Source organism: Diabrotica undecimpunctata, chromosome 7, assembly GCF_040954645.1.
Source record: "Diabrotica undecimpunctata isolate CICGRU chromosome 7, icDiaUnde3, whole genome shotgun sequence".
In the NCBI taxonomy this organism is placed as follows: domain Eukaryota; kingdom Metazoa; phylum Arthropoda; class Insecta; order Coleoptera; family Chrysomelidae; genus Diabrotica; species Diabrotica undecimpunctata.
The window spans coordinates 62,071,698-62,089,297 of record NC_092809.1 but is presented as its reverse complement, the minus strand read 5'-3'; the positions used below and the strand labels follow the sequence as shown (position 1 = coordinate 62,089,297).

Here is a 17,600-nt window from a genome sequence, read left to right as displayed (position 1 = left end):
ATCTATTCTTGCAAGGATGTTTGGATATGCATCATGACCTATGTATATGTATGTTTTATAGACTTCAAAAAAGTATTCGCCGGACTTACCACCGGAGTGGACAAAAGCACATATTAACAACATCTACAAAAAAGGAGATAGAAAGAATTGTTCAAACTACAGGGGGCTAAGTGTCATAAATTCACTCCCAAGACTGTATGGAAAAATAATAAAAAACAAAATTGAAAAAGAGATGACAGATGTTGAAGAACAGAATGGCTTCCGTGCAGGCAGATCCTGTATGGACAGTATATTCTCTCTAAAGCAAGTTATCGAGAAAAGATTAACAACCCACAACCTTTCAACTCATATAGTCTTCATAGATCCGACAAAGGCATACGATAATGTACCACTTTCAATGCTTTGGGTAGCAATGGAAAAACAAGGAATAAGCAAAAAAAATATACAAGCAGTACAAAAGTACAGCTCTACAAAAATATGACGGCAAACATTAAAACTGGAAATAGATTAACTAGAGAAATTCCTATTAGTAAGGGCCTAAAGCAAGGCTGCTGCATAGCACCTACACTCTTCAAAATATATCTAAATGAGGCACTCTCAGTGTGGAGAAGAAAGTGCTGCAATATGGGCATCCCAATCGGAGATGATAGATTGTACACGATACACTTCGCTGACGACCAAGCCATTCTAGCTGAAGACGAGAGTGATGTAGGCTACATGCTTAGAAAACTGGAAAATGAGTATACCAAATGGGGTCTCACAATTAATATACAAAAAACTGAGTACTTAGTTGTAGGAGAAAAACCAGAAAGCCTACAAATCGAAACGGGAACTATAAAACCAAAAGACAATTTTAAATACTTGGGAGTCCAAATAACATCAAAAGCAGGAAGTAGCGAAGAAATACACTCCAGGATTGGCCAAGCAAGATCAGCCACCAGAAATGGAAATCGATCTAGACATAATAGACACAATCGAAGCCAAAAGACTTAACTGGTATGGACACCCTCAGAGAATGCCTGAATATATATATATATATATATATATATATATATATATATATATATATATATATATATATATACACTCATGGACAAAAATATCGAATATTTTGGAATTTTCTAATTTTTGTTTTTTCAAAATAAATTCTGATCAATCAAGTCGTTTATTGTAAAATATAGTTTATTTTAACAATGTTTAATGAACAATTTTAAGTTTTTATACGGAGAAAATTGTGAAAAACATAAATTTTTAATATTAGGTAAATAAGGGTATTTTACTCTAAACTTAAATGATAATTTAAATTGCTTAAACAAGTCGTTTTAACTGAAAGAAGTGCATGATCAGTAACGAATATTCCCCCCTGTAGCTTTTATTACTGCTTGCATCTTTCTCAGCATGCTTGCAAGTAAATTTTGGACATATCCTTGGGAAATTGCATTCCATTCATCCTGTGCAGCAAGCCGAAGCTGCTCTATCGTATTTGGAACTTGATTTCTTTGTCGTATGCTGCGTTTTAGGTGATCCCACATGTGCTCTATTGGATTTAAATCCGGGCTAAACGATGGCCAATCCAATCTTCGAATTTGGACCTCATTAAGATAATTACTCACTATAGCAGCGGCATGTGGTCGAGCATTATCGTGCATTAATGTGAATCTTTCATATCCAATATAACCATATGACAAAACATGATCTTGCAGGATGTTTTAAACGTAAGAATCACTAGTCATCCGTCCAATCACTTCCACAAGTGTGGTACGTACCTCCCAACTAATACCTTCGCAAAGAATTGTGCCATCAACTCCAAAACTAGTTTATATATAAATATGTCATCGACATATTTATATATAAACGGCAATTCAAAAGGTAATTGCGTAATCACATTATCTAAGAGATGATCAGTTACAATAGTTGCAAGGATTGGACTAATCGGGGAACCCATCGGTGTTCCAAAAATTTGAGAATAAAATTTACCATTGAAACTAAAGTAAGTGTTGTTAAAAATGAACCTAAGAATTTGTAGAAAATTGTCATCATATGTCATCATCGATGACATCATATGTGCAGTTCCATCTTATCACATCAATACCACACTAAACATTTTTAATTCATTTAATAAACATCTTCAGTTTACAATTGAAACTGAGACAGATTTTAGTATACCATTTTTAGACACAAGAGTAATAAGAACAAATGACAATATTTTGACATTGGATTGGTACCAAAAACTGACAGCATCAGGCAGATATATAAATTACTATTCAAACCATACCACCCGTCAAAAATATAATACCGTACTAGGTATGAAAAACAGGATAATGTCCATTGTTGATGACAACTTTTTACAAAAAAATCTGAACATAATATACAAAATTTTTCGTAACAACGGATATCCTAAACAAATTTTAAAAAAACTGATTTACAGCACTAATTTCTATGACGGTTCCGTCCATGATTCTAATACCAAATCAATCAAATATAAAAAACTTCCCTTTATTAATGGTCTAACTCATTCTGTCATATCCATATTCAAAAATGTTCCTAATATTAGTATAGCTAAATATAATACCATGAACAGCAAACAACTATTTTCAAAAATCAAAGACCCAGTACCAACCTTATATAAAAGTAATGTCGTTTATGAAATACCGTGTTTAGGATGTCAAAATAGATATATTGGTCAAACATCACAATGGCTAAAACAACGCATCACACAACATAAAAGTGATTGCCGCTTGAGAAAAAATACTTGCGCAGTGGTTGAACACTATGAAAACACTGGTCATATGCTAGACTATAACAAAGCTCACATTTTGGCACAGACTGATAACTACAAAAGTAGATTATTTCTTGAAATGTATTACATTAATAAAAATAAAAACACTTTAAATTATAAAACGGACACTGGACAGTTAAGTAACATATATTGTAACATATTGAACAAAATTTATAAATATTAAAAATAGCCAACATTCATCTTAATAACAACTAACCTTAATAATTCATCAAATAAATATTATTCTTCTAACTTTTCTTTTATTGTTATTTTTATTTTTACATTTGAAATAATTTTAATTTTTTATCGTATAGCTGTAACGAACGTGCTTAAGACAATTTAATCTTGACATTCAATATTTCAAATACTTCAATGTCAGTTTTTATTTGCAAAATCTTTTAAATTCTGTAAGTGTTTTAAAATGTATTTGTACGCCATTTTTTGTAATGTTCAAATTGTTTTTAGTTTACTCCTGAGGAAGCTTTTAAATAAATAGCGAAATATTGAGTAATTTAGAAAAAAGAAAGATTTTTATTACAGACCACTATACCCGATAATTTGAACGTATTTATATATATATATATATATATATATATATATATATATATATATATATATATATATATATATATATCTTCAACAAAGTTTAGGTGAGTTGGAGTCAATATAAGGGGTAGTCTGTTAGAAGACTATTTTTTATTACTAGAGCTTTCAGGTGTTTATATTTCTTTTCAAGGGCAGATAAAACTAGATTTGTTAATAAAACTGCTGTATTAATAATTTAAATATGAACATTTAGTTAAGAAAAACTTTATGGATGTAATCAACGTTTCTCTTTTTATATTTAAAAATTATTTAAAAAAATACTACGACATGATAAAATTAACATATTTTCAATTAAAATTGCAGTTAATCCCCATTAAATAAACTAAAAATGCCAAAAGAAAATATTTTCAAAGCCATAAAATCACACACCTAAGAAAACAGACAGTTCGATTCTGAAATGTGACTATAAACTTACCTCAGCTTGTACTAGCATCACCTGTACCGACGATATTGGCGGTCTACCTTCATTTAAAAATGTTAATTTATCTTTTAAATTACTATATGTAATATCAATGCCTTCCTTATCGATTAGATCGTCTTCCTCTTTACTATTGGACCCTTCGTTCCTGGTAAATGAAGGCAATAGAACATCTGATTTGACAAAAGCTACACCACCTAAAAAAACGTTAATATTTTATGGTTTACTGACCAATGATACTAGAAGGAAACTGGAAAATGCCAATAAATCATGAAGCAATTGAATATATGCGCTTAGCATATCGCTGTTACTATACTTGAAAATAACAACAAGTGGTAGATAATAGCCCGAATCTCTTACTAGTAAACAAACAACGCTTGCTGATGTGAAGTTACCTAGAAAAACCAATCTGCAGGTAAAATACAAGGAGAAAATTGATAATTATAGAGATCTTGAGATACAAATATTGAGAATGGAAAGTATCCAGTCCATAACTATTGGTAAAAAGTTATACTGCTGGCGAAGTCCTGATGCGTCAGAAAAATACCATAGCATAGCAGGTTATCTATAGTGAAATTCACACTGAAAGTGAAGTACGGCTAAGATAAGAAAATGCTTTTTCTTATGGAGCATAAACGCACAGCGTTGTTCGGCCTCCAAACTCACACAAAAACTCCACAGAACTCAAACCCTTTTGATACTGTAGGTATCTGAGATTCATTTTTCTCTTAGAGGAAGGATTTATCTTTTCAGAAAAAATAAATAAAAAATTGCGATGACAAAAGATAATTAAGTATAATATGAAGAATTTGTATTATTATAATATTGAATAGTGCAGAAAAGATTGTCTAATGATGATGTCAATTGAAATGAATTGTCTCTTTTGCTTATTGATTAGTTGTTTGCGCTTAATTTACGATTAAAATGTTTCTTATCCACAATGAAAATAAAAAGGCTGATGTCTTTGACCAATTAAAATTAGAGTTTGTTCAAGCTGACCTTGAAAAATAGAAGACCCTCTACTTTTAGAGGATTTGATCAAATTCAGGATAAGATGTCATATGCTATCAATTTTTTGGTTTGCTCAACTAATTTTATGTAAATGTAACGCTACATATATACATACGTCTACCACACCAAACTGGGAACGATTGCAGAATACAAAATACTAGGAGTTTTACTAAAAAAATTCAATACCTTTCTTAAAACCAGGATATAGATTCTCGTTCCCTTTTTCTGAAGTAGCTACATTTTCTTCGAAGCCAAAACCTGTTCTGCGTTCCTCATCGTCTCCGATTTTTTTCGCAACAGTTACGACTGGTACTGACAACTTCTTCTTTCTCATAAATAATTTACTATCGAATGGTTGAGTTACTGCAGTTTTGGGACTTTCAATAACAGCCACATCAGGTTTTGGTGTTATGAAGTCGTTTATACTTACAGGTTTGGTAACTTAAAAGGTAAAATTATATTAATAAATTTGCAATACAACTTGTTGCATTAAGAGATACTGTTGAAAATCTATAATTAATTCATTTTTAGCTATATATATATATATATATATATATATATATATATATATATATATATATATATATATATATATATATATATATATATATATATCTATATATATATATATATATATATATATATATATATATATATATATGTATATATATATATATATAAACTAAGGTACACTCGAAGAGTGGTGGGTTTTTCGGTCAAAGTGACTTGACTCACTTTGACCGAAAAACCCACCACTCTTCGAGTGTACCTTAGTTTATTTTGGATTGACGGTCGTACTCCTTTTCTATATATATATATATATATATATATATATATATATATATATATATATATATATAGTAGACTCCCTCTATAACGAGAACTGAAATGACAGACTAATTACCTCGTTATAAGCCGATCTCGTTATATATCAGACAATCATAATACTGTGCATAAATATGTGAAACAGTTGTATTTATTCATTGTAAAGAAGTTTATTGCGGGCTGCAGTTAAGTTTATTGAGGGGCTGTTTGAAAAGGTATTTATTTATAGCCACGACCGGACTAAAAACGTAAAAAACACGTTTTTGGATCTTATTTTCTCTCGTTATAACCAAATTTGCCTCGCTATAGACGGTTATAGTTCAATAGAAATTTCACGGGACATCTAATGTATCTCGTTATAAGCGAAACCTCGTAATAACCGTGTTCGTTATAGAGGGAGTATACGTATATATATATACGTATATAATATTTATACCAGTATTCTGTAAAGTAATATGTAGTAAAAAAGAATAATTGCATAAAATGAGTGAAGAGTTAAATAAAAAATCAAGAAAAATAGGATTAAAGATAAGCTATGATAAAACTAAAACTACGACCAACCAAAACGAAGACCTCAATATTACGAGAACACGCAAACTAATATGTACACTTGGAGCATATCACAAAACTGAGGAAAATCAGAAGGAGGGAATTAAAAGAAGGAGCAGATTTTTAGCAATGTTCTTCTGGTGCACTCCATTACTGGAGTTTTGCGATCACTACATCAAAATGTTCTCTATTCCGCGAAACTCTTAGTAATTGTTTAAAGTTTATGCCCATCCAAGCTGTTATATTGCGAAGCCATGACATGGCTCTTCTGCTTACCCCTCTTCGGCCCTCTATCATGCCTTCAATTATTATTCGTAGCATGTTATATTTGTCATGTCTCATTAGTAGATAAAAGGTTTTAATTTACGACTTATAAATCTTCGAAAGAGAACCACATTTAGAATTGTTTATCCAAATCCAAATGTTTATTTACATTGATCAATGCCGCTAAGTGAAATCAAATCGAAGACTTTGAAAATCTTACCGACGAGAGCGGGGCCTATGTTTGGTTTGGGGATTTTTATTCTGGCGGTGGTCAGTTAAGATCGCGTTCGGGGCTTCGGTCCTGACTCAAAGAGTCTCTTGAAAGAACACCGCTTTTTCAATATAGGTGTTAAACAGTTTTTGCAGTATTTTTCCTTAACGTCCGATTTATCTCTTGGTCACAAGATGATAAGACATGTCCAGCTGCCTGCTTATGGAAGCGGAGCTGAATCGGTGTTCTAAAAACAAGAACGTATGATATAATTGGTGAATACCAGCCAGGTTTTAGACAAGGAAGGAGCACAACAAAACAGATTTTCTTGATTTTAGTGATAGGGAGATAGGATAAATGATAAATCATTATTTTCTTTCTGTCCCTTTCTATTATATTCAATATCAAGTGTGTCGAGTAATTAACAGGTTGAGTGCCAACCAGAAATTGAGTAGATGAATGGATTTTTTAAGTTCAATTCCCATTCAAATACAAAAACCTTTTTATTTATCAAATTGTCAATTTTTGATTCATATTGCTTAGCTTATGTGGTTCACAGAGCCAAATCTAAGGTCTTGATTTTAGTTTTTGAAAAAAGTTAAGTAGTTGAATAATAATTTAACCAAAAATATACACAAACTGGCGAATTATCCGGAAAACCGAAGATTCCAATCAGATTTTCACCTTTTAAATCATCATAACTCTTGTTCTAGCGTCCAAAATGGTTCATTCCGAGTTGAAATTGAAGGTATTGGTGTCAACTGATGGCTCAAATGCTGTTCAAAAGGTAACGTCTCTTAAACTAACGGTGTATAACTCAAACAACTGCGAAAAAACGGTGAAAACGCCGGAAAACCGACGCGACGGTTCTAATAAGACTTTCGTCGTTTAAATCATTATAACTCTGGTTCTAAGGGCCCAAAATGGCTCATCTGGGGTCCAAATTAAAGGTATTGATGTTAGCTTTTGGCTTAAATAACTTTTAAAATAGTAGGTCATCTCTAACTATAAATGCAACTCAATAAACGGCGAAAAAACGAGAAAGACCGGTTTTTTCGATTTTTAACTGCCTTGTACCACTTTAAAAGTTCTTAAAAAATTCTGGAACATAGTTTTGGTGATTGCGCATTATATATATTTTTTCCAGCGATACATAATTTTTGTTATTTTTTTGTAGGCGTTTAAAATTTTCAAACGCTCCAACCAATTTGAATTTGAGGTTGTGTCGATATTTTGTGCTATAATTTGATGAATCTTCATTTTTTGTGATGCCAAACATTATTACAAAATTTTCATTTTTCAATCAAGTTTCCGCTGGGGAAATTTTGACATTCTTATCCGGCTAAGTCCTTTAAAAAGTTTATAGTTTTCGCCTATAACCGATTACCTTAGCGGACAACGATGTATGTATGTTAAATACGCAGGATTTGCAGACACTGGAATTATAGTCAAAAATGTATATGAAGTCATAGCAGATACGGGTGTCTGCTCTGACAATACTAGTCAGATACCCCTGAGCAGACACCGGTGTCTGCTGTGGCACTAAACCTGTTAATGTTATTTGCATTTTTGCATTTTTATTTATTCGTGACACTAAAGCTAGGAAGGCCCCATTAACAACAGTACTATCAGGCTAATGATAAATTTAATCTTTAAAGATATTTGACAACAAAAAAATGGAAAAATATTGACTAACACAAGATACAAGTAAATAGGTAGAATATATAACAAATATTTACCTGGAAATAAAGTACTATGAGCCACAGGCAATTCCTGTTTCACTTGAGGAATGTTTTTAATTTCTTCATTGTCTTCATCGCTATCACTGTCACTGTAATAACTAGCAACTAATGAAGGCCCTGTTGTTACCTTTTTATTTGAAGTCGGCGTGTCTTTTTTGGAATATTCTGGTAATGAAGGAGCGATTGGTACTCCCTTATTGCCTTTTTTGGAATATTCTGGCAATGAAGGACCGATTGGTACTCCCTTATTGTCTTTTTTGGAATATTCTGGTAATGAAGGACCGATTGGTACTCCCTGGACAAGTGGACTCGATACTTCGCTCTTGGTATTTTCTACAACGCTTTTCACTTCTGCTGGAATGTCACCTCCGAGTTCTCGAAGTTCCTGTGCCCTTTTCTGGATTTTTGCTAAGATATCTAAATCGTCGTCATCATCATCAGAAACAGAACTTTCACGCTGTTTAGACGGAGGTATTTCCTAAGAAAAATTAAAGGTTGAAAGTAAGTAATCTATCTGGACCAATGTTTTCCCAAAAACTGAAAAAGCTTTCCGAAAATTTCATACTGCTGTTCCGTTTATCTTGCTTGCTTTCTCTTCATTTTAGTTTTGTTTGTTTTTAAGATAATAAAAACATAAGCACATGGTTTTTACTAGGCTTTTTTGTGAAATATCCGGGAAACACATTAGTCCATTTACAAAAAAAGTAAAATTTGATCCTCAGCAACTGTGAAACCTCAACAAATAGTATTGGAGATCTCTAACAGTAATTCATCATAAGATCTAGTATTGACAAATATTTCAGATTGAAAACTTTAGAATCATATATTGCAAAAATGCAATATCTGGAAAAGTTGTCATCATTAACGTTGAAAGTATAAGAATATTTATCTATTACGCTTTATAATCTAAAAAATCTGGAAAATTACTTTAAAATGCTACATTTAAAATAAAAAATAGTAACATTAGCGAAGACTGCTAACCTAGTAGGAAGATTCACCTGACATTTCCAAAAAAATTTCAAATTAATAAATCTGCCTAGTAAATAAAAGTCACTAATAACTAGAAATAGAGCAACGAAATGACGTAAAATATTTTGTAAAATCTTTAAAATTTTATTTATTAGCTCATATGAGTACATGGGAATGCCAATGACGGTGTGAAAGTTGAAGAAAGTGTATTCAAGTTAAATAATATAGAGTGAAAATTGAAAATCGGAATGAAAGACAAAAGTCATTAGGTACTAAGATTATCCTTGTAGTTGTTTAATACTAATTATGTGTAAAATTACTTGCCGGTTTATTCTTTTTCGCAACTGGAGGTTCCTCTTCTGAATCTGACCCCGAACCATATGATGATATCAATACAATTTTCCTAAAAAATTAAATTATTCTTAACAAATTATAAAATATATATTTATATTATTATTATTATATATTTATATATGTATATATATATATATATATATATATACGATATAATATTATGTATTATAATATTACATCCTTTTATTGTTTATTATACAATTCTATTTATCTGTGCGCCCCTGTATACTAATATGAACACATAGGTCGTATAAAAAAATCGGCATTAACAGCTGTTAAGGCGTTGCACATTATTCCATACGGCGATGAAGGGGTGCCACGACAAACAAGAAATAACTTGCGGAGTTTTAGAAGCTTTTCGTGGAATAAAAAAGCCGCATTTTTATATCTGGTTCAGAAGACGACGTGGTTGAACGTATTTGTTCATTTTTGAACGAGTTACAGTTTGATGACGAAGAAGACGATGAAGACGACGACGCTGACGACGAGGGCGAAGATAAAGACGCTTATGACTTTAAAGACCCTTATGGCGATGAAGACGATAAAAACACTTATGACGATGAAGACGATAAAGCCATTACTGACGATAAAGACGATAATAAATATCATGACGGAATTAAAGATAAAAAGAAGGCTTTAAATACGAGGAAGAAATCAAAATCAGTTAAGATGCCGACAGGTAGAATAAAGGTTCATTTGCCTTAACTTTTAGAGACGTAGAAGACAGTATAAGGACTTTCGACGGAAAAGATGGTTACCTTATAGGAAAACGGATTCACGAATTTGAAGAAAATTTCAAATTTGATTTACAAATATTAATTTTTGCGTAACTATCCCTAAAAGGAATTGCTAAACTCTATATAGTCGGAGAAAGGAGTGAGGAGCTGGAAGGTCATGAAGAAAAGACTTATAAGGGAGTTCGAGAATAAAATAAGTACTGCAGAAATATATAAAATGCTGATGCGTAGAAAGAAGAAGCATGGTGAAAACGTACAGGAGTATGTGCTGACGATGTGGTTACAATAACCGAAGATGGAATAATTGTATATAAAAAAGTAGATCATAATTTTGTCATGAGGATTACAATTGACGAGAAGACGGACAATGATGATCTATAGCTCAACAATATAAAAGAGCTGAACAATATTAAAGGTCAAGCTCCAAAGGAAAAAGTCAAACTAAATAGTGGAACTAGTAAACGAAACTCACTTATCACTCACTGTTGGTTCCGAGGACGATTTCAAAACGGATGATATAGAAAAAAACCAAATAAATCAGATTGAAAGCGCAGCTAAAGGATATGAAAAAATGGGCAAGCAAATCTTAGACAAAGAATATAGTATAGAGAACGAGAATGTCGATAAATGTGACAGAGAGTCAAACAGAAAAAACAGCGAGAGCTCCGATGAAGAAAATCAAATAAACCACGATATCTCAGTACAGATCAAATAGCAGAAAATGAAGTTTGTCATAAAGAAGATGAGACAATAGAAATGGAAATTGAAAAAGAAGTTACAGATCAACATCAAAATAAGACCGATAATGAAATATCTGATAAAGTTGACAGTAAAATATTGGATAAAAGTTCATCTATAGAAGAGGATACAATTGAAGAAAACATGAATAATTGCGAAAAAGAAAATGACAATGTTGGAAATGAAAGCCCAGAACAAGAACTGGGACAAATAGAGAGTGAAATTTCCGATGAAGTAGAACATAAAGAAGAGCAAATGGATTATTAAAATCTAGTAAGTGTGGAAGATAAGGAAGATAGAACAAAGGATGAAGAGGTAACAGCAGCTGATGAAGTAAATACCGCTGATGAAGAAAATACAGCTGATGAGGTATATACAGCAGATGACAGCTCGCAACTTGAGAAGAATGCTGAAACAGAGGAAAATTATAGTCGGGATGTATCAATAGAGCAAAATGGCAAGAACACAGAAGAAGATCTAAGCCAAGACATCAAGGACAATGACTTAGAAGAAACGGAAGAAGAACAGAGCCAAAATAAAGATGTAACTGAGCAGCAAGAAATGGGGGGCAATTGAGAAACAGGCAATGGGGAAAATAAATGTAAATACGATCCACGAAGAAAAAAGCTGAGATTTTTCAAAGTGGGATTGAAAATGGTAATCAAAAGGGGGATGGGAAAGGAGAAACAGGGGGATTTAGTGGCAAACAAAAGAAAACACTTTCATGGAGAACTTAAGATAATGAAGAATTATTTAGGACCGTACGTGGTAGTGAAGGTTAATCCAAATGACTAATATGAGGTAAAGCAATCAAGATGTCATGATGAACCTCAGAGTACATCGACGTGTGCAGAGTATATGAAGCCATGTATATAGAACCACTCAAAATACGAGTTGGATCCGGAACAGGATGACCGAATGTAGGATATCTCAATATGTATTATAATAATACATACTAATATGAACACATTATGTTGCTTGAAACGAAAAATAAAGAATTTTAGTTAACACATAAAACAACCCCTCGACATGTGAACCAATTTTAAGTAAATATAGGAAGACGAAATTAAGTACCGAAACGAACCGCAGTATTTAGATACAATCAGCTACTTCTCAAGCCGTGCTGTTGTTTATTTAGCAAGATTGTAGGTAATTCGATGTCACAACATATTTGCATATATGTGTTTTGTTGATATTCGGTGTTGTGTTCCACCCACCTATCCAATACGTCTTTTTTTGTATTCAGTACATGTCCCTCCTTACCCTTACACATTGCTTCAGTGGCTTGTAGTACCAACGAGAGTATCTAAAGTCAAATGGAGTTTAAGAATGACGAAGAATAAAGCATTACTAAGTTATGAACGAAGGTCAGATACTTTTAGAACAAATCTTGTAGTTATATATTTACAAAAACATTGGAGAGATCCACAAGCTTAGCACTGGATGAGTTACGTTAAAAATATAATCCATCAAATAAAATATAGTGAACACTTACTCATCATCTGACTGATCATCTTTTGGATAACGCCTCTTTTGTGATTCTTTTTTAGTAGCTACTGGTCGTTTTTTAGCACTAGTGGCTTCGGCAACTGAATAAACTTTTACAGATTCTTTTGGTACAAGGTTCGACGCAGCTGCTGGAAACAGGGAGGAACTTTTTGGAACATATAACGATTTCGGCTGGGAGGTTTTTGGTGGTAATTTTGGTGGGGGTTTTTTCTGAGGTTTCGAGGGGGTTTTCTCCTGTTTAAAACCAGCGGGTACAGTCCAAGTAACTTCGTCAGTCTTTTTGTTCCAATAATATGGATACCCAGTGAGCTTGTCAAAACATTGTTTCCAATCTAAAACAGAAACAAAAATATAATGATTTCGGTTCCAAAGTAGAACTATCATCGACTTAAAAATTAATCACTAATTCTTAAATAAAGATTCTATAATAGTATTAAGATATAGCATACGACTAGTGTTTAAAAAAAACAAATTAAAACTAACATTTACAATTAAACTTAAAGTATTGTATTTGTGATGCAATAAGAAAAATGTAAAATGACACCAAAGTACAAAACAAAACATAACTCTAGTTCTATTTCGTAAAATTATTAAACGGAAAATGATTATATACTTTTTATTAATGTTTATAAACAAATATTTTTTGTAAAAACACCCACATAAGAATGTGAGTGCTTTTAAAATACTTACTTTCATAGAATTTTCTGATTTAAATCTGATTTTTTACATATTGATCTTGCAAAGTATGTTTTCACATATTTATTAAGTAACTCTTTTATATCCCTTCCGAGAACCTTCACACCTTGTCGTGGCGCTTAATACTTTCTCGTGCTTACTAATTCTGTGAGGTGAGCGACCTGAACACCTGCGACTTGAAGCTAAGAGCAGCTTAATTCCAGATACCAGGCGACAGCCAGGTTTCATAGCCTTATCTCGGCAGGTGGGGCTCTGCTGGGAGTGATCATCCATTCCCTAGTTTCTCGTGGGAGAAGAATGGGCCAGGAACACAATCAAAACTGTGATGAAGATCAACAACGATCGAAAAAGGTTCAGCCAGCGAGTACGCGCAGCTAGAAAGTATTTGCTGAAGCAAAAGAGTCTGAGCATCTTAAAAATAAAAAACTACTTTGCATATGAAAATTTGATAATTGATGTTTGTAACGTTGTCAGATTTGCCATTTTTCTGATATCATCAGTCACTTTGGCTTTTTAAATTTAACACCCTGTATATTTTATCTTTATTGAAATCTCGGTTTCAGGAAGGGAAGAAGCATCCATGACCATGTTTTTACACTCAAGCATCTAATACAAAATGCACGAAATACAAGCACGGAACTATACCAAGCCTTCATAGACCTCGAAAAAGCATTTGATAGAACCCCGCGAACCGAAATAGACAAAAGCCTAAAAAAACAGAGAAGTAGACAGCAAACTCAGAAAAGCTATTATGAGCCTATACAAGAACACAAGAAACAGAGTAAGAACAGATAATATGGAATCAGAAGAGTTTAGAGTCAATGATGGCTTACGACAAGGAGGTGTACTAGGCCCCATCCTGTTCAATATTGTACTAGATGATGTAATGAAAGAAACTAGAGAAGAAACATCGAGAATATTTGTTGGACATAGAAACCTGGAAATGATACAGATAGCGGAGTGCGCATTTGCAGATGACCTCGTCATATTTGGAAGAAACGAGGACGCACTTAAGAAAAACCTCCAGAGATGGAGAGATAAACTCGAAAAACGTAACCTGAGAATTAATGAAAGTAAAACCAAGGTCATGGTATGTGGGAAAACAGACCAACATACAAACATTAAAATCAATAACTATACTTTAGAACAAGTCGAAACCTTTAAATACCTGGGAGTGCAACTAGAGAGTAGGGGTACACAAGAAGCAGAGATAAACAATCGAATAGCAAACGCTTCCCGGATATACCACGCAATTAAGAGTACATTCCTATCGAAAAAAGAAGTATCCCAAAAAGCAAAGATAGCTATCTACAACACAGTTTTTGTACCTATCTTAACATTTGGATGTGAAAGCTGGACGCTCACCACCAGACTAAAAAATAAACTGCAAACTATTTCAATGAAGTATCTAAGAAGAGTACTAGGGGTGACCAGAATGGACAGGATACGGAACAATGAAATAAGAGAACGCCTTAAAGTCCAATCAATAGAGAAGAAAATCGAAGAAGCCCAACTGAGATGGTACGGCCACATGGTAAGGATGGATAAAAAAAGCCAAGTGAAACAAGTGTGGGAAGCGAGAAGAACCTTGAAAAGACCGAGGGGCAGACCCATGAAGACCTGGGACGATGAAATTGCCGCCATCCTAGACAGGAGAGGAGCCACCAAGGAGCAAGCAAAGAAATTGGCAAGCAACAAGAAGAATTGGAGGAAGTTTGTATATGAAACCTAAAAAGAGACTTTACACCCAACACCTTAGGGTAGAAGGGTTATTGATTATATATATATATATATATATATATATATATATATATATATATATATATATATATATATTGAAATCTCCACTTCAATATCAGTTCAACCATATACAACACTTTGGATTTTATCTAGTCAGGAACATCTTAAAAAGATAAAACAAAAGCTTAGAAGCTTTTTCTCTTGCCGTAACACCTTTAATCATTAAAACAGTACTTCCATCTTTTTCATTAAAAACCACCTTTAATGTAGAGATTTTAAAAATGCATAAAACAACTGTCAGCTTTTGTTACTAATATAATTTATTTTACAAATCTTTTCAATAAACGTCAAGCTATTGTTAGTTTTATGAATTAATGTCAAAATCACGGCATTCTATGTTTACTGAATTACTTCAAAACTATTTGACTGAGAAATTTTATTTAATTATGACTTTCGTGACTAGATGAAATACCAAATGTTTCATATGGTTGAACTCATATACAGAGTGTTGTATTTAAAAAACCAAAGTGACTAATGATATAAGAAAAATGGTAAATCTGGAAACATTACAAGTATCAAATTTGAAATCTCCATATTGCCGAATAGGCGTATCCCGGTTTTTGTACAATTCGGACCATCCATTTAAGAGATAATTGGCGTTTCCAGACTTGCGTAAAACTTTAAAAGTAGCTGTAGCAAACATTATCGTTGTAATCTTCATATAACTAAGGTGAAAAAATTGTTATCGTCGAAAAAATGTAAAATGAAAAAGTTTAGCACAGTGAATTTAAAGTTTTTGCTTAAACTCGGGAAGTTGGCGTAGGAAAGTTATAAAACATGTTATTAAGGGGAAGGAGGATGTTGAAGATGACAAGCGCCCCGGGCGGCCTATTAAGTATTAGGGCTATTGTTGGACATGTGGACATTAATAAAGAATTAATAAAAAAGCGATGAAACAAATTTTTGATAAGGAACTACACATGATGAGTAAGTGTGTGCTAATCTTGTGCCCAGACTTCTAATAGCGGAAGAGAAGTTGCATCAAAAAGCCATTTGTTTTCACCCTGGAATGAGCAAATCCAAATAAATTCAAGGTGATATTGATTGTTTTCCTCGATGTTCAAATGGAACTATTTATTACTATTGGAAGGTTTTACGAAAACATCGAGAAAGCGACAAAATATAAAAAATCTATTGGATCCTCCATGACGACAACAAACCAGAGAAAAACATAAATTTCGAGTCAAAATAGAGTTGCGTACTTAGCCCTTATTTATTCTCGTTAGTGTTGGATCAGATAACAGCGAAACTAGAGGGTAACATTCCCTGGTACTTAATGCATGTTGCTGATGTGATCTTGGAAGAAAATACGGAAAGAAATTTTGAGCAAAGAGTAGAAGAGTTGAGACGTTCTCTTGAAGAAAAAGGTTTAAAACTGAGTAGGACAAAATCAGAGTATAGTTGTAAAAACAAAGGGAATGAATGAAAAGTATGAAAATTTTTTAAGCAATCATCGTACATATAGGATTGATTTGGACAATCACAGCAATAAGTTTGTTTCACCTTCTTTCTGGCTTCGGATCTTCTCAGAGAAGGTATTAAATTCTTATAGCAAGACTCCATTTCTATCTAATGTCTCTTTCATGTATATATTCTTTTTCTTTTTTGAACCATATTTCTGTCAAATATTATTCAGACAGGTTGCAACTGCCTGAATTCTGTGACGAATTTAAAACAAAATCATGTTAACTACATCTTAATAAATGCGTCAAATTGTTTCAAAATTATTTTTTTTTTAGACTTTTTCTTCTACGAAATGATGTGGCGCCTTAAGAAACATTGTCACTTATATAAATATGCCCGACATGGGCTTCAAAAAACATCTGTCAATCATATAAATCAAATGAATTTCTACATAATCGGAAACATGGGACAAAACTTTAACATTGGTATCTATAATTTCGAAGAAGTACAGTTCATAGTTCTCTTACCAGGGAAGCATTACCTAAGAAAAAAAAACAAAGAAAAGGGTACAAAGAACTCTCAGTCCCCGGAAAGACGTTTCTCCCGGAAAAGCCCCAATGTCAACGGCATCCACCCCGAATTTATACTCAATTGCAGGAGATACAGAAAAATCTGGCTTGCACATTTCTTTACAAACATCATTCAAACCGAAGAAATCCACCACTAATCGACTTTATGACGATCTCAAAACCATTACCAAAAACCTATCGACCAATTTCTCTGTTGTCTATAACGTATTAACTAGGTACATGAAAGACTAATTTTTAACAGAATAAGCCCAATAATCTTCAAAGTTATTCCAATCAAACAAGCCGATTTTGGACCAAATGGAGGTTGCACGGACCAGGTCTTATCACTCTGTACTGACATAGAAGCCGGTTTTCAAAGAAAACTAAAGAGTTCTGCTGATTTCATAGATTTGTCAGCA

The 17,600-nt window shown here is 32.9% G+C and overlaps 1 protein-coding gene across 1 annotated transcript in view; it reads right to left on the bottom strand.

The window, feature by feature from the left end:
• LOC140445434 (uncharacterized) overlaps nt 1–17,600 on the bottom strand; it is a 31,755-nt gene that overhangs the window by 8,699 nt on the left and 5,456 nt on the right. The window contains exons 2-6 of the mRNA XM_072537446.1: nt 12,699–13,044; nt 9,699–9,777; nt 8,403–8,883; nt 5,001–5,255; nt 3,801–4,000 (exon numbers count right to left, since the gene is read on the bottom strand). Coding sequence (XP_072393547.1) covers nt 3,801–4,000; nt 5,001–5,255; nt 8,403–8,883; nt 9,699–9,777; nt 12,699–13,044 — 1,361 coding nt within the window. The remainder of the gene's footprint in view (nt 1–3,800; nt 4,001–5,000; nt 5,256–8,402; nt 8,884–9,698; nt 9,778–12,698; nt 13,045–17,600) is intronic.